The 27,450-nt window shown below is 30.8% G+C and overlaps 1 protein-coding gene across 1 annotated transcript in view; it reads left to right on the top strand.

Moving 5' to 3' along the window:
* Positions 1-19,821, top strand: part of LOC111641723 (dual specificity tyrosine-phosphorylation-regulated kinase 1A-like) — a 43,962-nt gene extending 24,141 nt beyond the window's left edge. Inside the window, exons 3-5 of the mRNA XM_023387933.1 lie at positions 3,174-3,314; positions 13,353-13,686; positions 17,258-19,821. Coding sequence (XP_023243701.1) covers positions 3,174-3,314; positions 13,353-13,686; positions 17,258-18,177 — 1,395 coding nt within the window. The 3' untranslated portion in view covers positions 18,178-19,821. The remainder of the gene's footprint in view (positions 1-3,173; positions 3,315-13,352; positions 13,687-17,257) is intronic.
* The last annotated feature ends 7,629 nt before the right edge of the window (positions 19,822-27,450 follow it).

Genomic DNA, 27,450 nt, shown 5'->3' with positions numbered 1-27,450 from the left:
TATATATATATATATTGGGATTTTATACATTTACAAAAACAATTAATTATAATTCATATTCTGTTTTGAAATCACCTGTTTAATTATAATTACCAGATTATTTTATTTGTGATATTTCAAATGAACACAAAATAAATTCCCCTTTATTTTTTGAAGATCTCTTAAACTCTTCTGGACTTGATTCCTGGTCACAGAACAATAGTTGATGTCTTAATTGCCTCAATTATCTGATCTTTGAGCTTCTGACTTTGAGACCATCTGAGAATTAAAAATATTAAAGAAATAAAAAATTTGCTACTTCTGTGTACTTTTTCTTTTAAATCTTAATAAAATAAAGAAATGAATATAACATCAGCCCATATTTTTTGAATAGTGTTGCTGGATTTGTAAAAAATCATTTGATTATATTCAAATCAGCATGCAATTTCTTTACCTGATTTGGATTATTTTCAACTTTCTGTGCTGCAAAGTCTCAAATCAACTTAAAGATTTTATTGTGCAAACCGTAATGTCAGTATTATTGATATAATGACTGAGCAAAGATACAACCAAAATAAGCTGGTTGTATTTTGTATTATCTTTGTTAATTTGTAAATATTAGCAGTTTATCTTTACTAATTGCTTATGTTTTATTTCATTATATCCTTACTAATAATGTTTCAATGACTAATGACTAATGATTTTTATTTGATGCTGTTAAAATGTATGAATTTTGGACTTTGACTTATCATGTTTTAGATTAAGTATCAAGTCTGGATAAAAGTGACTTGACAAGTTTGAATCTGAATACGTAAAAACTGAACTGAAAAATCCTATGTATGTGTCCCTTTTTGCATAATTTTCATTTCTCTAAATTGAATTAAATTCATTCTCTGAATACAGTTTGTTATGCACTATGATGATCATTATACCTAGAGGCAATTTTAGTTATTTGTATACAAGTGGAATGTTAATTTTGCACTTTACTTAGATTAAGTTAGGTTTTTGGATACAAAGAACCTTACTTAACCGGAATAAAATCTCTCTAATACAAAGTTTTTTCTGCTTTTAAGGTTCTGTTTTAGACAGGTTTTACTATATATTGACTTTATCACAATGATTTGTCGATTTTAAAAAATAGATTTATAAAATTATATCCTGAACATTTAATCTTTACATGCTGGAGATATAAAGTTTTGAAATTTCATTGCAAATTATCTTTTCCACAACAGACTCAACTAGTTCTTAGTTCTATGAACTCTGCCAACTCCTCATAAACATGAAAATATTTGCCAAAATGATGAATTATTTTCAAAACATTAGAACATATATATATTTTAATGTTTTGAAATAAAACATTTGCTGGAAAAAGTTAGGAATGTCCAACAATTAGAAATAAATATACCCTATTGCAAAAAACAATTTACCTTAAAGTCAATGTGCAATAGTAATCAAATTCTGTCCATGGAACAATAGAATAATAATAATAATAAAATTTATCACAATATCACAGAATGAGGAGATAACACCATTAAATAACAGTTTCATCACAAATATTACAAACCAGAAAATAGTAAACACAGTCTAGCAGTTAATGCAAATTGATCAATGTCAGAGATGGTTTTACAATTTACTGATATACAGTCAAAATCATTTCAAAGTTGACATAGGCTGTTTTTTGAACTTTTTTTTTTAACTTTTGAACTTTTGAGTTTATCATCATCTTATCAATATGTAAAAATTAAATTAACCTTAATTTTTATTATATCCAACAAAAAATTCTGAAGAAAATATTATGTATGTTTTACAAATTGTAAATTTGTGTTAGTAATCAATAGGATGACTATCACGCCAAAATATTATATAATAAAATAAAGACATTGAGTTCGGTGTTACATGCATACATTTTGACGACGACATTACATGCATACGTTTGATGACAATGACTATAAGTTTGTCGAAAGTGCTTGCGATAAGAAAATGTATGCATGCAACGCCTAACTCAGTGTCTTTATTTTATTATGTAAATTTGTGTTGTATGGCAAGACCATTTCAAAGTTGACACAAAATAAAACATTGAGAAAAGAGTCAAATCAGAAGTTTGCTGGACCACCTTTGGCCTGAATTACGTGAAGAAAACTTTGCATACTGTTAATCAATTTATCAATGATATTCTGCCAAATTTCTGATTAAACCTTAAATAATTCTTCTTTGTACACCGGTAAATATTCGCTATGGCTAAGAAGAATACAGCAGTCTAATTCGTCCCGCAAATGTTCTATTAAATTTAAGTCTGGTGACTGCGATGGCCATTCAAGAATTTTGTTATCATTATCATTAAAATATTTCCTGAGAAGCAGTGTTGTATGTTTGGGATCATTGTCTTGTTGAAAGACAAATTCATTTTCAATCCCCAATTTCCTTGCTGATGCCATTAAATTGTCTTCAAGTATCTGCTTGTAATCTACTGCTTTCATGCGTTCATGAATTTGAACAATATTGCTCATTCCGAACCCTGAAAAACACCTCCACACCATTATGTAAGTTGAGTGTTTTAATGTTCCCATAGTTTTACTTTTATTGAATGCTTGATTTTTCTTTCTCCAAACAAATTTCTATCATTTAGCATCCTGCATTTCTCATTTTGACTCATCACTCTAAATAACACGCTTCCAAAACTCTAGGGGCTTGTCCACAAATTTTTGGGAACAGCTAATCTTTTTTTCTGATTCACTGCTGAAATCATTGGTTTTCTATGAGCCACTCTTCCATGGACAACCTTTTTATTTAAACTTCTCTTAATAGCTGAAACACTGGCTTCAAAAGTAAGCTCTTATTTTTTTTCTTTAGCTGTTATAAAAGAGTTTTTGGTGGCCTCACGGCAAACATGGTATCTTCTCTTGATGTAACTTGATATTTTGGGATAGTATATAACTTATTGTCAATTCTAGGGTTTAAGTAACACATACAAACTTTGGTCAAACTCTGTTTAAGAATAAAGATTTGCATAAAAGACAAACCAACAAGAATTTATTTATATACATAGATTTTAAGAATTATACTTGAATAATTTGATATCTATAAAAGAAAACAAAATAATTCTATGAAATTATTTTGTTTTATTGTTAAATTATATTTAATAAAATTATTTTGTTTTATTATATGTATATATATATATATATTTTTTTTTTTAGGTTGATCAAATGAACAAAATTGTCGAAGTTTTAGGAATGCCACCTAAACACATATTAGATCATGCTCATAAAGCAAGGAAGTATTTTGATAGATTACCTGATGGAACATATGTTCTTAAGAAAACCAAAGATGGAAAAAAGGTTAACTTGATTATTCAATTGTCATTAATATAAATCTATTTACATAATTGTTAATGACAGTTTTTATTAATAATTTGTTGTGTATATAAAAGAATTAGTCTGATAAATTTTTTTGAAAAGTTGTTTTTTATTTTTGATGTGAATACAGCTTAATAATATTATTTTTAAATAATATATCAAAAATATCAGAATTTATATACTTAATATTATAATATTTAAAAATTGATATTATTTTGTAAATTTACAAAAACAAAATTGAGATAGTACTGATGAATTGTGAATTAGCTAAATATGAACTTTGAAGACAAAATGAATTAATTATTTTTATTAGTAAAAAGCAACCACTAGAAACTAATAAATTTGAACATAAGCAAATTATTATCATCAGTTATAAAAATCAAACAAAATATAACTGAATGTTTTAAAATAATACTGAGTCTTGTGATAATTCATTACTTACATTTGATGTGTTATATTACTATTTCTGCATGGTATGCATTATAAGTTCATAAATAAAAGTAATGAAGGTTACATTTAATAGATGTTTCATTTAAAGATAATTTTAACAAAACCAAAAAAAAATGTTTGTTATAGGGTTCTTTTTAGAGAGGTATCACTGTAAGTGTTAAATGTAATATTATAATGAGCAGTCAATACACATTATACTGGGTGTAGACACAAATATTGCACCATACCATATCTCACTTCTATGTAATAACTAAATTCAGTTTCATTAGAGCAGTGTTTTTCAACCTGTGCGTCGTGACCCCCTTGGGGGTCGCGAAGCCTTACACAGGGGGTTGCAGGTAAAAGAAAAAGACAAGTGTTTGTAGGTCCTACACTACATTAAAAAAAAACTACAATTTCAGCGAGAATTACGGCCCACCCCAGAAAATGATAGCGGAAAAAGTGTTGAGCTGATCTGCAAAAAGAAATAAAAAGTAGAAACGTAGAAGCTGAAAATTCTGATCCTAAACAAAAAAAAGGTCAACATCTTCCTGTACCGAATGTTATAATTAAAGGAAGTTTCATACTTTATGTGTGTTAAGTTATTGTCGATTCTTCTGAAATTTTCACTTTAATCAACAATAATTTGTCTCAACAGAGAGAAAATTAAATACATAGATTTTAAAATCACTGATATAGTTTTAATATGGCCCTAGGGGGTCGCCAGAATTTTTTAACTTGTAAAGGGGTTGCGTATTCAAGAAGGTTGAAAAACACTGCATTATAGTATAGGTAATTGGAAACAGTTAAGATTTTTTGTTGCCCTGTGCAATCTAGTTTTTGCCACCCTTATATATATTTTTAGGAAATGATAATGGCTTTGAATTTTTTCATTTGTTTTCTTTTGCCTAATCGCATGAGATTTGTAAGTTGAAATAATAATCCATTACCAAGTTTACCAAAACTCTTGGTGTTTCTGTGGCAATGCATTCACAGACCACAAAGGCTGGAAAACCATGCCACAGATTAAATGGATAATAGAAATGAACGAGTTTATCATCCATACTTACTATACCATCACAAAACTCAAAACAAACATGATAGCATATAGACAACAACTACACCATAGATTCACACAACAATATCCTCACCTCACTGTCACCGAACAAAGGGTTGTTGATCAAAAAAGAACAATTATACACAACAACCTTATCCCACAAACAACACTTGAACTTACCAACAACAGGTTACTGAGTCTGTTGATCAAATACATCAACAGACAGAAACATTTAACATTAATGAAGATCACGTAACCTGTCAGGATAATCCAGCAACAAGCATTGATAATAGCACACATACAACAACTGCAACTAATGATACTACAGGCACTTCCTCATCCATCACTGATAACACAGACATAGAATTAGTTAATACACTCTCACTTATATTTCAGGAAACACTCACTAAATATACTGGTACAGATCCCACACAAAGACCACAAATACCAAAAATCAACATGTCAAAGGAAGTAGGAAAAACATTAAATTATGTAAACACTCACTTACTACCAAACTACATTCATTCAATTTCTACACTCTCAGACATTCATACATTAGTTTATGCTGGGGCAGTCACAGTAGTAACACACCATGGACTGAAAATACAATCACAGACAGACACACACAAAACACAATTCTATCACAAGCCTGCCTGGCAGAGAAGAATAGAAACACAAATAAATGACATTAGAAAAGCAATTAGGCAGGCTGACACAATACACTAAAAACAACATAACACCCAAATTAATGAAACAACTCAAAAACATTTTCAAGAAAATCAAAACACACACAAAACATGAACATCACAACACACACATTACAGAATACATCGATACACTAAAACAAAAACTTGCAGCCAAAGCACATAGACTCAAACGATACAAAACACGTACACTACGAAAACAACAAAATAAGTTATTTACAAACAATGAAAAACTTTTCTACAGATAAATCAGTACCAAAACAAACACTGATACACAGCACAGTGGCACACCAACAGAAGAAGAACTCACAACTTAATGGTCTTCTCTTTGGTCCAGTGCTGTTACACACAATGCTCATGCAGGCTTGATCGAGGAGGAGAACAGAAACTTGCACAGCATACCAACTATGCCATGTGCTGAAATAAACATACAAGACATCTACTACACTGTTAACAGAACACACAACTGGAAGACACCTGGTGTACACAACATTCACAATTTCTGGTACAAAAAGTTTACATCACTGCACCGGGAACTAGCTAAACATCTAACACATCATCATCATCAATCCACAAGACGTGTCAAAATTTCTTACTCGGGGCATTACCTACATGAAACCTAAAAACAACAACACCACAGACCCCACACAATACAGACCAATTACATGTGTTTCCAACACTCTACAAATTATTGACAGCATGTATCGCAAACAAAATATACAAACATGTTGAAGAACACGACATTCTTACAGAACAACAAAAAGGTTGTCATATAAATCACAAGGAATGCAAAGCAGTTACTCATAGATTCAGTCATTCTATGGCAAGACACAAGCAACACAGAAACATACACATGGCACATATAGAGTACAGAAAAGCATTCGACAGCATTCCACACAGCTGGCTGCTACATATTCTACACATGTACAAAATACATCCATCTCTCATTGCATTCTTCCAAAATACTATGTAGCACTGGAGAACAACACTACATCTCAGGGTTAGTAACACTTCCATACAAACAAACCAAATATTCATTAGGTGAGGAATTTTTCAAGGAGATTCCTTGAGTCCTCTCTGGTTCTGCCTAGCCCTGAACCCATTATTCATCATGTTAAATAACACGCAATATGGCTACAATATCAGACATGAAAAAACAACACAGTTTACACTGTCACATCTCATGTACATGGACAACATAAAACTTTATGCATCCACACAAAAACAAATTCATAAACTCCTACAAATCACACATTCATACACCAAGGACATACAAATGCAGTTTGGCCTAAACAAATGTAAAACACTTCACATAGAAAAAAGAATCCTGAAGAAAGAAGATTTTGCACTTGGAAATAGAGAAGTTATTGAATCCATGAAAGAGGGTGAGTTCTACAAGTATTTAGGATTCCAACAGGCCAAACTAACAGAACATACACAAATAAAGCAAAGATTAATTAAAGAATACCAAAGTAGGTTAAACGCTATACTTAGAACACAGTTAAATGCAAAACACACAGTTAAAGCAATAAACACATATGTCATCCCAGTACTCACATACTCTTTTGGAGTTATACATTGGACTCACACAGATCTCGAGCAACTCCAAAGGAAAACAAGAACAACACTTACTAAGCATAAACAACATCATCCTAAATCCGCCACAGAAAGATTAACCCTTCCACGTAAAGAAGGCGGACGTGGCCTGATTGACATAGTTAACCTTCACTACAAACAAATACAGTCACTGCGAGAGTTTTTCTACAGGAAACAAGAAACATCACAGTTACATAAAGCAGTAACTCTAGCAGACTCAAATAACACACCATTAAACTTACACTCACATCACACAGACATGACACAACACATAAAAAGCATAGACACCATCAAGCAATCGTGGGCTCAAAAGGCACTCCATGGCAGGCATCCTTATGACCTGGCCCAGGATTTTGTTGACAAAACTACATCGAACAGCTGATTAGATCGAGGATGCCTCTTTGGGAGACAGAAGGATTCATGATTGCCATACAGGAACAGGTCATAAATACTAAAAACTACAGAAAACACATACTCAAAGATACAAACACTCACAAATGACACATGCAGAAAATGTCACATCATGCCAGAAACTATACAATACATCACTTCTGGGTGCAAGCTCATGGCACAGACAGAGTATTTACACAGACATAATCAAGTTGCAAATATTATACACCAAGAGCTTGCAAACAAACACAAATTATTAGACATCCACAAACCTTACTACAAATACATTCCACAGACAGTATTGGAAAACAGCGCGCACAAAATGTACTACGACAGAGCCATAATCACAGATAAAATGATTTACCACAACAGAGCAGACATCACACTCATTGACAAACACAATAAAATTATATACGTTATAGACATACCCATTCCAAACACTCACAATATACAGAACAGATTCACTGAAAAAATTAGCAAGTACACAGAACTCGCCCAGGAAATAAGGCATCTGTGGAGGATGCATAGGGTGCTTATTGTACCTGTTGTTCTCTCCTGTACAGGTATGATATCACACACACTACACAAAAGCCTGGGAACATTACAATTGAATAGAAATACATACATCACACTACAGAAGGCCACTATATTGAATACATGCCATATTGTTAGGAAATTCCTCAATACAGACACTGACACTGACACACACATTTAATTTTAGTTTTGTTTTGGTTGCTATGCCTTAACTCTGGTCCGGCATAGTACACAGCCACCGGTGTGAACCGAGTAAAACCCACTAAACCCAACATAATAATAATAATAATAATAATAATAATAACAGTTTACTATAAATAACTAAGTTTCATTCACATTCTACAAATAGACATTATAAAATTTATAAGCACTGAATATATAACCAATATCCAACAAAAAGAAACTACAATAAAAGCGACATCTCTAACTCTATTGTTACCTTCATCTTGCCTAAAAATCACTCTCATGACACCATATATAAAGCTGTAACAATTTTGTATACAACAGAAGTCTGGCCACCCTGTACAAGGAAACTGCAAGAAATAATAACTTTCAATTATTTTTCAGAAGTGTCCTTCAGTTTTCACCCTCCTCTGCGATGCTAAAGATCATCCAGATATGTGCCTCCAACCTGGTGTATATACTATCCCCATTATGGATCACAGAGCCAACTGCAACTTAGAATACATGGTTCTACAGGGTGACTTTTAAACACCCATCTCAAAGAACATCAGACTTCCATCATGAAAGGACTGGCTAACACCACATTAGCAACCTTTGCCTCCAACCCTAACACAGATATACATTTTGACCATGCACACCTTGTACATAGCATCTCCCAGAAAGAACAGCTTAGATATTTAGAACAATCTGAAATTTTGAAAGCTGTGAGAATAAATGTGGCTATCAACTTTAAAGATTAGACTCTTTCCTCTTGCCTGGAAGTCAACCTAAGAAGCTTAATCTTACAACCCCCTATCTCCTCTCCCTCTCTCACATCACCCTCTATTAACACATGGATGGCAATCACCTATTCCTAATAACTTTTCCATTTGTTTTAACAAGTGCGAAGGTCCGTTAAACTGATTACGCCCATTAAGCACAGATCAAAACGTTTCATTTTCTAGTAGTTTCTTTTTGTTGAATATTGGTTATATGTGCAGTGTTTATTAATGTATATCCAGAATTTAATAGTTTAACTTATAAAATTTATTTAACATGAAGTAAATATAGCAAAAGACAACTTTTCTGTTTATAAGAAATAAAACAGTAACTATAAAATACATTATAAAATGTGAAAGGAAATAAAATTGCACAAATATTAACAAGTAGCATGAGTTTTGCTTTATTTAAATATGGTACAAAGTTCCATTAATTTCTCTTATAGCATTATGATGATTATTATAAATAGTTTTTCATTTTTTTTCCATCAAAAATCATAAAACTTTTAGCTATATTTCTTTATATTTTCTAAACAAATTAAAATAATTATAATTTTACAGCTAAAATTTAGACTTTTAACAAAAATGCATTTTTAGTAGAGGTTCAAAATTTTAAATTATATTAAAAAACACAGTAATTATTATCATCAAATTTTTCATTTCTATTTATAAAACTTAAATAATTACATGATGCCATGTTTATTGGTATAAAAATTTGATCTTTAATAAAATATATCTTTCTTAATTTTCAAAAATACAAATTCTAGATCAACTATTATATTTACTCTCAGACTTAATAAATGTTATAAGAAATAGATAAGTTAATCCAAATAAATTATGCAAATAAAATTTCAAGATAAAAATACTAATACTAATTTCATTTTTCATATTATCATTATCATTTGAAAGAAAAATTATTGTAAAAAGTTTACAGAATGTAATATATAATAATAACAAATTTTTTAATATATTTCTTATATATAATTACTGAATTTAACTCCTTTTTTTCAAGTGCTGCATATATTGTTTTGTAATTTGGAAATAACAACGCTGCATTAAGTATAAAGCTGTTTTCAATAAATTATCTCTTAAAATTACATATTTATCCAGAAGTTATAAATGGATGTTTGAATTTGAATTAAAGTGAATTTTTGAAATTTATTATCAGAGTAACACTTGAAATATTAAGACAGCACAAATACTTTTATTGTGGAACAAAAGTACAGTGGTAGCTCATATTCATAATTTAATTAATTTCAGGAGGTTGTTTAAACTCTGAATTGTTTGAAGCCTAAATCAATTTTTCCTATTAAAAATAATGAAAAGTGAATTAATCCATTTCCAGACCCTAAACTATTCTCAATTTGAGAAACAAACAGCAAATACACATAATTTAATATAAAAATAACACAATTAAATGCCTTAAATAATAAATTAAAACATGAGAACAATAACTAAAATATGTAAGTACTGTACAATAAAATAAAAATTGCATCTACTGTACCATAATGAGGAGTTATTTCTTAAGATCACTATGCAGCTGCTTGACTTTCTCACAAATAATCCTCTTAGAGATAATATCACCAGTCAATTATTTTTCATTTATCCACACTAAGAAGAATTTTTCATCTCCTCAATAACATGTGATCTCTTAAGAGGTGAACATTTTCACATCTTCAGCCATGTTTTTTTGCTTTTATTGCTTTCTTGTTGTTAAGAATGATGCACATTGTTGACTTTGACATTTTGAACATAGCTGCCAGATCTTCCACATGCTTCATGATAAGTTCCTTTTTCACCTCAATTGTTGATACTATAACCTTCCTCTTAGACTTCATTGTTTCCACACTTTTCTTGGATGCCATTGTCAATAGGTAGGAATTATTGGGTTGTTCGGAAAGTAAGCTCGTTTTTTTTCGGTGGAAATAAACACAATATTTTTATAATAAATAAATATTTTATTGAATTATATATCAACCATTTTGGTCAAATACCTGTTGTCATCGTTTCTGGTAGTAGCATGATTTCACATTCATAAAAGTTTTGATTGTTGCTTACAAAACACTGATCCAAGTGATTTTTGACATTGTCATTTCAAGTAAATGTCTTACAGTTAAAAAAAATTTGTATAGACTGGAACAAGTAATAATCTGAGTGTGCTTGATCTGAAGAATGTGGTTGTTGTGATAGCACGTCCCATCTAAGTTAAAACAGTTTCTGACGAGTTACCAAACTTGTGTGAAATTTTACATTATCATGGTAAAACACTACACCTGCTTTGTTGATCAATTCTGGCCGCTTTTTCTGTTTGATGATATTACTCAATTTGTTTACTCTATGGCAGTACACTTTTGAATCAATTGTTAAATTGTCTGGTAAAAGCTCCAAAAAAAATTTTTTCTTAAAATCCCACCAAAGAGAGCATCTCTCTTTAAGAACATGTGGAACACAGATAACAAGCTTTCAAACGAAACCAATTTGTTTCAAGTAATCATAAACTGTTCAGTTTGACAAATTTAATCTATTAGTGATTTCACGTGTTGTTATTTGGCAGTTTGCTTCAATCAGTACCTTTATTTTATTTTCATTGGCTCCAACTGGCCATCCAGAACATGGTGCATCTTCAATATTGAAATTGCCAGAACGAAATTTTGTAAACCAGTTTTGGCAGTGTCATTCTGTCAATACATCTTCTCCATACACATCACACAATTTTTTTCTCACTTGAACAGCATTCTTACCTTTTCGGTAATAAAAGAGCAAAATATGCTGAAAATGCTGCTTTCAATCTTTCATATTTGATGGGACACAAAAAATAAACAATTGTACAAAATCAAACAAAATTTTTTACAAATAAGCCTTAAAATGCTACTGTCAAAATATATAATGATAATACAGTTTAGAATGAAAATGGCGGGAAAAATACAACTAATCCATCTGGTGGTAAAAAAAAAATGAAATTACTTTCCGAACAGCCTAATATACAGTAATACCTCGAACTTACGCGATAGGTGGGACCGAGTGGTAACCGCGTAAGTCGGGGTATAATTTCTCATATAAATACATACAAATAATTTTTAATTGGGGCCGGAGACTAAAGAAAACAATAGTTTAGAAAAAAATGTTTAATAAAATCTTAGATAATACATATGTATAACAAATTAGGCCTATATTATTTTACAATTTTTCACATTTACTTGATTATTACGCCATAATTTTAACATTGTTTCCATCTCAGCGATAATACTGTGACGTTTACGAATGATGCTTGAATTTAAAGATTGAGCATTTTTCACAGCTTCGAGAATTTTTTCTTTGCCTTTTATAATTGTTCTGACCGACAATTCCGGTAGATCAAACTTCTTTGCCAATTCACAAATTTTCATTTTTGTATCGAAGTCTTTAATAATGGGTACGTTTGTAAAGTCTAATGAAATAGGAATAACGATGACGTCATTCTCATTTAACTCGTTCAACTTTACAAACATACCCAATGTTAACTTTACATTCCAAAGATAAAGTTTTTCTTTTCTTGTTTGGTGCGGAATAATTAGTTCTACTTCGTTTGGATGACATAGTAGAGTCTCTCAAGTCTCCGTAGATATAACAAACACAGAAATAAATAACACAAAATAAATTGTAGCTATGTGTGGATTCTGCGCGACACATCCGAACATTTAAGCTGAACAATAGTGTGGGGGGGAGTGAGTAATCAAGGGTTGTGTGGCACTCAAACAAAAGACGAATCGACGAGATTTGAAAATCGCGTAACTCCAGGTTCGCGTAAGTCGGGGTATTACTGTATATACAAATATATTTTTGATGTGTTTCGTTATATATAAATATAGCCAAACACAAGTGAAAAGAACACTGAAAACACGAGTGTAGTGCAAGAGATGTTTTTATAGCAAGAACAAGCACCAACTTGGGCCTTACTTTTACTTTTATACAACAAATGCATTTTTTCACTGCATGTACTGTACAAGAGGCTCATATAAGTATTCTTATGTATTACTATATAATTACATCACTATATTTTATTTATTTTATATGTGTATACTATATTATATTATATAGAAATATTATTATAAGTGTGTGTATTTTTAAAGACTGAGTGTGCATGCTATTATATGACATCAATAACATTACATATATTCACTTTTAAAATTGAATGAAGGATGAATGATAACAGTATAAATTATGTTAATAAAAGGTTTAACAGAAAAATACATTTTATTGAAGTATAAAAATTTCTTATTTAAAATATTTTATAATATAAAGAAAATACTATTTATCAAAATGTATTAGAATATCAATTAATAATTCATTGATATTTATTATTTACAATATAATGTTTAAATTATTTCAGTATAAACCTCCTGGTACGAGAAAGTTGCATGATATCTTGGGAGTAGAAACTGGAGGACCTGGAGGTAGACGTCTTGGTGAACCAGGGCATACAGTTTCTGATTATCTAAAATTTAAAGATCTGGTTCTGCGAATGCTGGAATATGATCCCAAAACGAGGATTACACCACACCATGCACTTCAACATAGTTTCTTCAAGAGAACTACCGATGAAAGCACTAATACATCCCATAGTGCTAGCACTAGTCCTGCTATGGAACAAAGTTCTGTTGTTACTCCCGTGGTAGGAGGAAATACAGGAAGTGGTAATTCTAGTTCAAGTTCTGGGAGTTCAAGTAAGTATTAAATAACTTTTTAAACAACAGTATTTATTATGAAAGTGTGTCATAATTTAAATAATCATATATAATCTTTTTTCCTCATTAATTAATTTATAACTGTAAAATAATATTTAATGTTATGAAACACAATTAGTTAACAGATTTATATTTTTTAATTCATTTCATTTTATTCTACTACATATTATAGTTAAATGGTATCAGTTTTCAATGATTTTTTTAATTCTTAAGTAATCACATGGTGTCTGTGAGATGATACAGCACATGATTTTCAGAATTTCTTATATTTAAAATTTTGTAAAAAATTCTGAAAAAATTTCTACTTTCTAACTTTTCAATCTGGAAGATGTGAACTGTTTTCACTGCACAAATACCTTTTGAAGAAAAATGCTGGTATCTGAGAGATGCTTGTGACTCTTTTTGTATAATAACCATTATAGGAAAATTATGCTTATGACAGTTACTTTGAATGAGTGTAACTGAACACAATAGCAATTTGAAACAAATTTATTCTTACAAAAATGCTGTTCCTTATGTTCTCTGCTATTTCTTCATTGCTGAAAAACAGAAAGAAGTTCCAATTCATTTTAAATGGAGCTCTGCACTGCATGTGACAAGCGAACATTTTACATATCGTGTCACACACAACTTTGTACAACAAAAATATAACTTTAATAATGCAAACTCTTCAAATTGTAAAACTTTTGTTCATTTCATAAAAGTATTACTCAGGTATCAAGATGAATTCATTTATTTAATAAAACTCTCAAGATTTTTTACAAAGTTAGTAATTTAGGCAGTTGACATTATACAATAAATTGTCAAATTTTTGATAGTCCATGCATTACTTCTTTGATCACTTCATTTCTCATATAGAAAACATTCTTGGTTAAAACTCAGCAAGAAATTTTGATACTTTCTCTAATATTTTGAGTGATATTAATTTTTGAAGTAAGATAAATGATTTTTGATAACTACATAACTTTTGCATTAAAAAAATTGAAAATAAAATTAAAATAATCACATCTGACAAAATTGTTTGTTAAATGTTAAAGAAAACATTCTTCTGAATACAATAAAACAGATAATATCTTTTCAGATAATATGCCTTTTGATTAATCCAGACAATATAAAATTATAATTAACATGTTCAATAATATAGAACACTATGATTAAATAAGATGCTTTAGTAGTTATTTTAATCAATCAGCATTCAAAATGAGCAGAACTAGCCTTTATAAATGCTTCCAAGTTGTGGGGGCCTTCTGACAAGACTTTAATCATCAAAATTATCATTAAAATTAAGTAGAGGGTGTGGGGATCATATTAAAAAAAAAAAAGTTAAAGTTGGCATGTGGGAAACAGTACTGAATATTATTATTGGCTTAATTTAAATAATTTTAAAAATGAGCCCATAAAACTTTGTTGAAATATTACTGACGATGTCCTCTAACCTATAATACTAAAGCTTTCCGTGGATGTCTCACCATGGGCCCACATTGGCCTGCCAAATCCTGCATGTACTTTGCTGGGCAATATCTCACTAACTAATGGTCCTAGGACCACCAAAATTTGGAACAGTAATCACAATAAGTATACCATTGAGGTCCCATCGTGAAGTTTGAACATTTCAGTCTGCTATAACTCCTGAAAAAAGGGTGCTATATCCGTGACATTGACATCAACATGATCCTCATGACATATGCTTTCCAAAAATATATCACATCGCTAGTATAAAGTAAACTCCAGGGTGAAAGTATGCATGAAGCAGGATCCCAAACAACACACGTCCTCTCTGTTCAATGACTGATGATGTGTAGAGCATGTTAAAGTAAATGATGAGAAACATGTACATTGACATGCTGCAGATGTTTGATATTTCATGTTTCAGCAAGATGATGCTCCAGCACATATCCATTGAGATGTTATATTCCTTTGGAATGAGACTTTCCTGGATATTGGTTTGACTGAGGAACCAGAAATCTATGTAGTTGGGACTGTTATGTTTCCAGATATGATTCCATTGATCTTTTTTGTATGGGGTTTTATTAAAGAGTGTTTAGCAGAAAAAAATTCCAGATTTGGACAATTTAAAACAGTATATCATTTAGCAGTTGCTCTAATAATGTTTCAGGTGCTGGAAAATATATAGCAAAAGTTTGTGTATCATTTTGACATTGTGAACTCTGCGAGACACGTGGTCTGTGGTTTTAAAAGAAGATGAATGAAACAAAGGGAAGGGATAATGAATAGTCAGTAGAAACATGTATCTTGACAAACAAAGGTTTATTGGAGACAAAAACACAGTACAATATTAATGCTAATACACAGTTCAATAATGGAAACCAATCATGTCACAGTATTAGTTCTACTCGATCATCCTCCTTCCAAATTTCCTTCCTAAACGCAAGGCCCTGCTTTGCCCGAGAAGCAGTTCAAATCCGATGACAGAAATTTAACACCAAGTAAAATTTGGGAAACAGAGTACACGATCAAACTTACAAACTTTCTTTTGTAACAAGACAATCGTTGATGATTTTTACACTATAGTTAGTCCTCTTCCTTTTAAGTCAGTAATTCCCTCTTCCTTACTAGTTATTCCTTCGATGGAAATGGATTTTCCTTTCAGCATTGTAACTTTCTTAATCCTGGCAACAGTTGATTCTCCTCTCTTCTGTTCTATTTCTAACTGCTTGCTACGTATGTCCTTCAGTCCATGACGCACACTCATGAAGAGAAAAAGGTCCTTTCACATCTGTTATACACGTTTTTATATCTCCCCGCTAACCCACGTGATCCTGTCACAGACCAATCATCACATTGAACAACCCAGCCATCAGATAACAGATGGTATCGAGGAAGGAAACAGAAAAGGATCTGTACAAAAACATACACACATAAATGAAAAACAATGAAGATAAGAAAAAATATAATAATACATAATAGCCACGAAGTGCTACAACATCTATCAAGCTACAAAAGGCTCCCACATTGAACTTTACTGAAACTTGTGAAAATTAGATGAGTTGCTCCGTATAATATCAAAAAAGTTATTTTAATAAACCTTATAGGTACTGAGCTATACATGTATATTTTAGTCTAAATTATATATACACCCTACTGTATATATAATTTATAAGGTAAATAATGGATTATATTAGTAGTTTTAATACAGTGTTTAAGACTTAATATTTATAATTACAGTAGATTTCATACAGAAAATAAAGCAATTTTTTAAATTCAAGTAGATGATGATAAATTCAGTTTTAAGTTAATGATTAAAAAGATTATTAAATTTTTCAATTACATTGGATATGTCTGAAATTGAATTTCAAATAAATTATCTAATAAAATACTTACCAAAATTTAAAAATTATTAAAAATGATAACAACAAAAAAGGTTTTTATTAGGTGAAGTGTCTTACTTTTATTAAATTAAAATTAAGAATGAATTCATCAATAGTAATAGAATTGTGATATATTATATTAAGCTTTATTTTACGTTGCATAAAATTTCAAAAAAGAACTAAAACATTCTTCTTCTTTTTTTTTTTTTTTCATATTTTAGCGTCCTCAGCACCACCTCATAGTGCAGGAAGAGCTCGATCTGATCCTACTCATCAGCATCATGGACAAATTCAGCATAGTTACACTCAAACTTCTGGATCTTATAGCATGCATTTTGGTGGAAGTATTACAGCAACTACTACAGTTGGATCATCAGCTGCCATGGAATGTGAAAGTCCCATTACAAACGTTTCAGGTGGAACAACTATATATCGTAGCTCACAAAAAGTTGCTAATTGGGGAGTTGGCACAGTTGTTTCTACAGTTACAACTTCACCCTTAGCTGGGGCAACAGGAAGTGTAAGTATTGGACAACATACACATTGTAATATACCAACATCAAGTCGTCATGGAGGAGGAGGAAATCATAGTCATGTGCATAGTCATGTGTATCGACGACATATTCATCATTCATCACAGCAATCTCAAACAAACTTGCAGGGTCAGATAGGAATATCATCGTCCACTTCCCATGCAGTCACTATGGGATTGGAATCCCTCCAGTCTTATCAACCACCACAAGGTGTTGCCATCAGCTCCAGTAGGGGTACTCACCCTTCCTCTTCAGTTCCCGCGTCTTCCGAAGTTATGCCAATGGATGTTAACACCAGTATGAGTATATATCCTGTATCTTCTCCTTTAGAATGTACCCAAACTGGTTCCTTAAATATCCAACTCAGTGGATATCAACCACTTTCTTATACTGGTACAGTGTATGGTGGTCAAGGTACAGTTGCACCTCCGTATCTCAGTACGAACTTCTCTCAAGTTGAACCAAATCCTCCTTCCTCCTCCTCCTCCACATCACAGCCTTCCAGTTTAGTATCACCAGAGATGTCATCACAAAAACAGACCTCAGATAGGGACGACTCTCCAATGGTGGGTGTGTGTGTAGAGCAGAATACTGTAGCCAGTCATTGACCCCCTTGTAATCTAGCTAGAGGTAAACCTTCTTCTGGCAAATGAATATTTAGAAGTTGGCACATTTTCATTTAAAGTGACATGCTACATTTTAAAAAATAGCTGTCCCAATAATTAATTGACATCATTGACTTCTGACAGAAGATTCTCTTAACAGCTGTGTGGCATTGTCATTATTACTATAAGAAAAACTGGAAATGTGACTTGTAGTTTTTGCTGTTTGCCACAACTGCCATTTGCTCATTTCTCTTTCACCTGATGCTGCATGGTGTGAAAATATAAGAAATAATAAATCATAAATCATAAATCAAGTGAAACAACATACTTCATGGCCTTCAGAAAGAAGCAGTGGCACTACAAAAAGTGTTTACAAGAATATTCATCCCATTCAGTCTGCTTACTGCTGTCTCATAATAAAAACTGAATTAACAAATTAACAGCAGATGCCCAAGTCCACATACCTTCTTCCTGATAGTTCCAATTGATTCTGTATTAATCTCTGCATTCCGAATATGCTCTGAGGATATGCTACACTGGACTTGTGCAGCACCAAGTAATAAAGTGTATTTATAAACTAAACTCTTGCATAATGGGCAGTTATTCAAGCAACAGGTGAGGAGGAAGCTGTCCGTGCCCAATTGGGCATAGTCATGATTATTTGACGGTTGGGTAGGGACAACATTATTGTATATATATCCTAATGTGCTGCAATTTGACTCCCTATTTATTGTCCTCGCTTTCCAAACACACCATCATCTTTGCTGTGCAATCTTTCCAGTTGCCCACAAGTGGGAATATAATAATTGGTTGTATATGTTTTAAGTGTTGCAGGACTCTTTCTTGCTGTGTACAGAACAACAAGGAGGAAAAGCTAGAGAAGGTTACCAGATTATCTCCCTGTAGCCAAACTAGCAGGCACTGTTTATGATGAACTATCCCAGCAGTGGGCACATCCAATATCCTTCCCACTGGATGTAAATAGTTCTGCCTTTTGACAGGCTGCTGTGACCATACCCTTCACTGTCACCACTACCTCCACTCAAAAAAGGGAAAAAAATACAAAAAAATTGTTAAAACCAATATAGATCCATGTTTTTGGTATGATGTTCTGTCTCTGTCAGCTATCCTCATTAGTATTATTGTTGTTACCAGGGTGGAAAAAAACTGCAGCCATTCCATAGACCAGACCTCATTTTTACATTTCAGGGAAGTTCACTTCAATCTTGATACTTTTTCCTGTTGTAACAGTGGAACAGTTTCATTTAATTTGGTTACTTAAAAAACTGTGCACAAAACAAAATAGTTTAGATTTTTCCTGTTTAGATATTCCCAATTATTTTTAAACCAGACTGAAATTTCCAATTACAATGCTTGGTCACAGGAGTAATCTCAGTTACATAACCTTCCAGCCTTTATAACATATTTGGCAGTGTTTTGTACATTTTAGTTCCTTACCTCCTTGAGCAGAGGTATTTCAACTATTGCATTTTTACTTTGTTTTTAAACCCTGGATGTTTTTAACAGACAAGTCATGTCATTCACAGGTAATTACCACAAATAGCTCCTGTAACATATTATCATGCTACTTTCTTGTGTGTGTAGTAACTCTTGAACTTGTTAATTAAACAGTATGTAATCCCTTAATATTTTGTGGTCTGTTTTCTTTTCAACAGTATTTTTGTGAGTTAGTCATTTTATTTTAAAAAATTACATAAAAGTAAAAACATAAATGTATTTACACATTATTTTTAACAAAAGTGATTTAATTTATTTGGCTTTTATTAACTATATAGCCATTTAAAACACATATTCACATTTTGTAACATACAAAACAGAGATTTTTATTCAGATAAATGTAATTTTATTCTTATAATTATTTATTAATATATATATAGAAGATTTATAATTTAAAGTAAAAATAATTTACTAAAATTTACTTTTATTAATATCAGAACTTAAATCAAATACCATAATGTAAGATTATGTTGGTAACTTGATGATGATAAAATATAACAACAAAATTTATCATGTTTCATTTATATTTTTATTTTGTAAGAGTAAAGCATAAATTTCACATAATGAATATAGCCATTAATGATTTGTTATTTTTATTTTTCAAAGTAAATATATATAAATATTTACTTCATAAAATCAATTAAATTAATTCAAGAAACTTTTATTTTACATTAAAGATGATATTACAAAATAGGAATTTTTTTTATCACAGAAAATTCAGTTTTGAGTTTTGAAAGTACAGGTAACCCCTGTATAACACGGTAGTTACGTTCCAAAAAATTACCGTGTTATGCGAATCCGTGTTATACGAAACAAAGAACTAATACGAAAAGGAGGGTTAGGTTCCAAAAATTAAAAAACATGCTACTATATTTTCATAATTAAGATAAATATCTTCATTAAAATTTTTTTAAGTGATACATATTAATATAAATTAAACAATGTTTTCTTCGTCATCACTAAAAACACTATTAATTAACCGAGAGCGTTTTCTTTTTGGCAAGTTATCCTTATCCTCTGAGCATTTTTCTGCATTATCTTCAGATCCATGCTTTACCTTTTGCAAAATGTATGTAATTTTAGATTGCTTGCTTCTAGTTAAAAGGTCTTTATAAATTTCCTTATATGGTGCTAAGCACTTATGAAGAATAAAGCAAGTATGGAATAAGGGAAAAACATTCGGCAACATCAGAAGCAGAAGCGTCGCGATCTGGCAACATTGAAACAAGTTTCGAGAAGGACCACGTGTATCGACAGAAGGCGAGAAGAGAAAATTTACATACTTAAGTACTAATAGTTCACGAAAATAATAATTTTCGTGAACTATTATTAGTTAAGTATGTAAAAATTTATTACATTTCCTGTTGTACGAGGGTTTTACCCAATTCTCGAACCGTGTCAGAGTGAATCCGTGCTATAAAAGTACCGTGTTATACGGAGGATGGTACCAATTCTCGAACCGTGCTAGAGCGAATCCGTGCTATAGAAGTGCCGTGTTATACAGGGGTTACCTGTATATATATTAATAATATATGGGAGGAAAATCTATTCAAACTGTAATGTATCTAACACTTATTAAAGTTGTAACATCCTATATAACAATCTATACATAATCATAAAACTATCAATAATATAAACTGTAGCAAAAATATTTTATAATGATTACTTGGTAACATATTCATTCATATCTCTACTGAAATTAACAGATAATATTGTATAGTAAAGTTGAAATAATACTTTTTCATTTCAAATACTGCCAAATGTTTATTAAATGTGAAGAGATATTTTATTTAGAATTTTAGAATATTTATTAAATGATCTCAGTAATTACACAGAAAAGATAACAGTTTTACTGTTGTGAACAATTAACACAACAGTAAAACAAAACAATGTTTCAATTCTGGGTTTTTATGTTTTGAAAGTGTAATTACAATCAATACCATCAATGTATTAAAAATAACTAAAATTATCATATTTTCATGCAACTAATCTGCAGAAAATTGCTAGAACAAAAAATAAAAATGTTTGCATAACCCCACCCCACTAGGTATTCTGTCCCTGTAGGAGTGACCATTGTTGCATAAACATGAATTTGTGATTGTACTGTAATTTAAAATAAGCATATAATCCATGCTTCCTTTCATACTATTTCAACCATAGATTAACCTGTCAGTTATATGAACAAAATTGTAGTTAAAATAAAAGTATAGTTGCAAATGTTGTCTTTTGAGTTTAAAGTTTATTTTAATGTTTAAGAAAATAAAATAAACACAGAAATACAAAATTTACTTGTTGGCATGTACAATACTTTTGATAAAATAATATCCCTTTAGAAATAATGTTTCCAATATTTTGTTATACTGTATTCAAAGCATTCTGAATGTTATGTCAACATACTATTCAGAATGTTTTCCATATTTCTAACTGAATATTAGAAAAACAACTCACACCTTGCTTTTTGGATGTGATTTGAGTTAGCAAGGTTTGCATTAAAATTCTCATTGATCTTCTTCTGGCTAATGTTCAATTATTGCAATCTAAATCCAAATTTACTTTTTATTTGGAAAACTATGTATATTTTAGACATGGATCAATGCAATCATACTATCTTGTTTCTCCTACAATATCAGTTTCTCTTTTTATAACCTTCTTAAATAATAATAAAAATAAAATTATTCTGATGGGGATTGATAGTATTAATGTTTTATATTTTTGTTTACTTCTGCTTGATATTAACATTGTAATTTTTAAATAATTTATATATTTTTTTATTTGAAACAATTATGTAATGTTTTATTTTGCCAGTTTTAAAAATATTTCATTTTATTTACTTGAAGAAGATATTATTATTTTACTGTATACTTGCCATTAATTAAAGTTGTTTGTGTATTGATGTTTATTATATTTTCTTGGGCATTAAAATAATCTTTAATATCAAAAAATAATATTTGCAACTCTATTTTATTAGTTCCATTGATTTTAGTTAATTAAAAACACACTAGCATGAACAAAATTAAGCCTTAATAACTAAGCAGCGAAGCTAATAATAACTTATAAATAACCCATATTTATGAAAATGTTTTACTTATTATAAGTATAAAACATTGAAATTAATCTTCACATATAATTTTAAAAATAATATCAAGCCATTGTCACTTAACATTGTATATGATGATTATTAACATTGTAAGTGATGATTACATTTTGTAAAGTCAATATACAAAAATTTCCAATTTCAACTCCTCATAAAAGCTCGATCTGTATATATATATTGATAACACATCTCCACTGAAACTGAAACCAATACTTTACAAAGAAGCAGTGTGTAAGTAGATCTCACTGGGTTGCCTGTGGAGTCTACAATTCATTCCTCAAAAGGATCACCCATTAACTTCCTCTATGGACTTTGCATGAATTCATGGAAAGGGTTAATTAACAAAGGGAAAGGAAGGTCTTTTCATAGGGATAGCAGACACAAATAGACTTCACTTTTGACTCAGACTTGGAGTTGGAGACAGCTATTCATTTGCTCCCATAGCAACTACTCTTTAAGTTTGATTTTTGAATAATAACCCTTGGTTATATACAAAATATACATATACAGATAAATATTATTAAAAATAATATAAAAAGTAAACTAAATCTGTATATGTATTAAAAGCAAAATGTTCAGTCACCACCACACACAAATAATATAAATTTAAAAATTAATTTGATTTACTATTTGAAAATTTCAAAACAACTTTTAAATGGTTTTTAAACACGTTTTAATTTTCAATTGATTTGATTTTAATTAGTTTTGATTTTATTTTTTATTTTGGTTTTGTTTTTGGTGTAAAGGCCAGAATTTTAATTATTTTATTATTTTTAGTTTTAATTAATTTTTGGTTTAATTTGTTTAATATTAATTTAGTTTTAGTTTTTATAATTATTTTTTATTATTATTTATTTAATTTTTCCTGCATTTTTTGAACCCTTAATTACAATTTTTTAATTAATTGCAACTCTTTTACTTTTCTGGCTGTTATATGTAACAGAGCAAAAGTATGGCAAGTGGTCAAAAAATGATCCCCCCCATGATTTTTACATTTTTGGACTCAGGACACCTTGAAACGTTGAGAAATGCAAAAAAATTTTGGGGTGTTTTTTTGTACGTATGAATGTTGATGTGTGTATGGGGGGAGCAGAATTTTGTTCACCCTTTTTGCAGCTTAATAACTCCTGTGCTTTTTGTCACGGATCTTTTCTACTAAGCCACAATAGATTACCTTTCTCATTTTTTCCAGCAAATTTTTATTACAAAACAAATGTTTTTTGGCCTTCTTTAGTGTCTCAGGTTATCAAACAAAAAAAAATGAAAAGACTAGAAGATAAAAATAACTGAGCATTCCAAATTATAATGTTGAATGTTGTTTTAATCTATAAAGTTTTTTTAATTTTAAATTGTAATTACAGCACCAATAAGTATATCAAAATTGCATGTTTATAAATTAAATAGTAAATATTTAACATTATTAAGAAAGTATACAAAATTAAATAAAATTGATATATTACCACGTGATTGAAGGTAATTTGCATTGGGTATTGACAAAAATGTACATTTATTTGATTAGTTATTTTTACTTTCTCAGCTCTGTTATATATAACAGAGGAAAAGTATTATGATTGGTCAAAAAATGGCCCCCCAAGATTTTTACATTTTTGGACTTAGGTCTTCCAAACATTGTGAAATGCAAAAAAATTCAGGGGTGATTTCTGTATATACAGTAGGGCGTCGTTTATCCGAATCAATTGGGGATTGGGGTTGTTCAGATAACTTATTTTTCAGATAACCGATTACATACAAAAAAATATATTAACCTATCCCATATTGAAATTTTTCTCCATTGCGTATCACTTCGCTTTGATATTTCGTTGATGTTAAGCCTAACGTAAACTTTTTAAAATAATAATCGTGGCAATTGTATTGTTAAAATTATTTTTTTATTTTGTACAAAGAAAATAAATATATTGAAAAATATAAAAACCAAAAGAAATATACTTTAGAAGTTGATCTAGTATCAAAAACGTTCAATTCAGCATGACACACACGTCCAACATGCAGTCCACAGAAAAACACCACACAAAAGTGCCAGTGCTACCAGCTAAAACACACACACCAACAAAAAAAATATTGGAGTAGCCCAAGATATAACCAAAGATTGCAGCGCCACAGCACTAGCGGAAATTTAAATTTGCCAACTGGAATTCTTTCGGATAAACGACGCTCTACTGTATATGGATATTAGTGTGCGTGGGGGTACGATTTTGTTCACCCTTTTTGAAGCTTAATAACTCTTGTGCTTTTTCTTGAAAATTTCTGAAATTTTGCATGGAGATTTGTGTATTAGGGAGATTGATGCTATTAAATTTTAGTGATTAAAAGTCAATGGGGCAGGGAGATAAAGGGGGGAGTTGTATGTCATATCTCAAGTAAGGTTGGACTTAATTATGATTTTCCTCATTATTAGCATTTACAATTTTTTATAAAACCCATTCCTTTCCTCAAAATTAAGCTTTTTGCCATTTTATAATAATTAAAAATATAAAAAGTTTTTGATAACAACATATCATAACAGATGGTGCAACACATACATTTTTAAATGTTGCCAAAATGTTAAGCAGCTCATTGCTGGATTTTTTAAGATAGCTATCAGCATTATCATCCATTAAGGAATTGTCAATTAAGTGTTGCCATGCTAGAGGTAATTTATCATTTTCATTGTTGAAAATCGTTCCTCTTTCTTGTTGGCTAAAAAATGGTCTAATCAAATAAGTATAGAATATACTTTTAATATCCAATGCAAATGGCTTAACCTTTAATACATATGCTATCATATCAGTTTTATTTAATTTTGTGTAATTTCCTTATAATGTTAAATATTTACTGTTTTTTAATTTATATGTTACTGGCAAAGTATGAAAAGCCAGCATTCTATAGAATACCTAGGCATTGTATATAATACCTAGGCATTCTATAGAATGACAAATGCTATTTAGGCAAAGTATGAAAAAAGGTCCTGATAAGGCTATTATATAAATGACGTACATTCCTCAAAAATACAATTATTATTCTGAAAAAGTAATGAGAGTGCCATTAAAAAAAATTTATTCAAAATACATAAAGAAAAATGAAAGTGGTACAAAACAAAATTTATGCCTTTCTTATGAAGGGAAACAAAATTTTTATATAAAAAATAAGAAATTAAAATTAATGTACTTGTTGCAACATGGTAGGCTTGAATGACATTTTGAATTACATTTCATTACATTTTTCACACAAAGACATTTCATATTTTGGCACTTTGTTTTACATATACATTTGACAAATCCTTGGTCGCTTCCACTGGACTGAGCAATTGCAACTGACCGGAGAGGAATTTAATGGTGAATTGTGATCTCGCATATACTTGTTTTAAAATTTCTTCAGAAGTTCCAAGTCGGTAGAAACCATCCTCTGTCACACTCATTACAACTGCCAATACATTGCGCGAATCACCTCCCTTGTTGACATCAGGAATAGGAACTCGCACAGTAGTTCCCAAAGAAGCAGTGGGAAATTTTTTTCCGAATTCATTTTCATTTTTTTGGCTTGTATTTCCAGATTGATTTTAGAATTTATTTTGCCTTCAATAGCATTTTCAGTTTTGAAACAAAGGGTGCACAAAATATCCATTTCATCATTTTTACGAGCATGGCCACAGAAGGTATGAATTTTTTTACGACAATTTTTGCATGCGAGTGCATCACTCATTTCCTTTAAACACACAACAGATATCAGAAACGGAAATCTCTTCAGTAAGCATGTCTTCATCATGTTGGTTTAATCCACTAACGACTATAATCTCATCCATGTTTTTTAAAACAGGCTCCTTTTCTTGCATAATCTGATTAGTTTCACTTTTTTCCATTGTTTTGATGCTTTCTATTACTTTTTCTAGCTGCTCCTCTGTATTTATTTCTTTTTAAAACATCTTCTGGTAGAAAAGACGATGTAAGCCCTACTTTAGGTTTGCTGCCAAAACGTGCCTTGTATGGTGTTCTTTTGATCCCAGAATGATAAGCTCTATTTTTCATAAATTGAACAAAACGTAGTCCTTCACTCCATGGTCAGATTTGTTGTCCTGCATCCAAGTACAGAGCATATTTTCGCTATCTTGATTAGCTCTTTCGACACTACACTGGCTTTGTGAATGGCGAGGCTTCCCATGGACGATCTTCAGTGCTGACCAAAACTCCTTCAAGCTGGTCACCACATTATTGGCAAATTCCCTACCATTGTCAGACTGTAATATAGATGGCGCTCCAAGCTACGAGAATATGTCCATTACGTTGTAGGCTACTTCTTCAGCTCTTTTTGACATTAGAGACTTAAGAATCACAAATTTTGAGAGATGATCTTGGTACACCATAATAAATTTGTATTCTCTATCTGGCTGAGACTGAAAGTCAATAATATCTACCTGACAACGGGAATTAAATTTGGAAAAAATCATAGGTTTCACAATAATGTCCTTTTTAATACCTTTCTGTTTTTTCTGGCAAGGTTCACAAAGGTGGATGTACAGTTCAATATTATACGTGTAACGTTTTTTATTTGGTTGAAAGTTCTTTCAACATTCTATCACATCCTCCATGTCCAATAGCCAAATGAGCTTCATGAAGTACGTGAAATAACTCTGAGTCCGTGATGTAATACTGTATAGTATTGACACCTTC

Source organism: Centruroides sculpturatus, unplaced genomic scaffold, assembly GCF_000671375.1.
Source record: "Centruroides sculpturatus isolate CEXI.00-Female unplaced genomic scaffold, Cexi_2.0 scaffold52, whole genome shotgun sequence".
NCBI lineage: Eukaryota > Metazoa > Arthropoda > Arachnida > Scorpiones > Buthidae > Centruroides > Centruroides sculpturatus.
The sequence above is the reverse complement of the archived record's forward strand: the minus strand, read 5'-3'. Positions and strand labels throughout refer to the sequence as shown.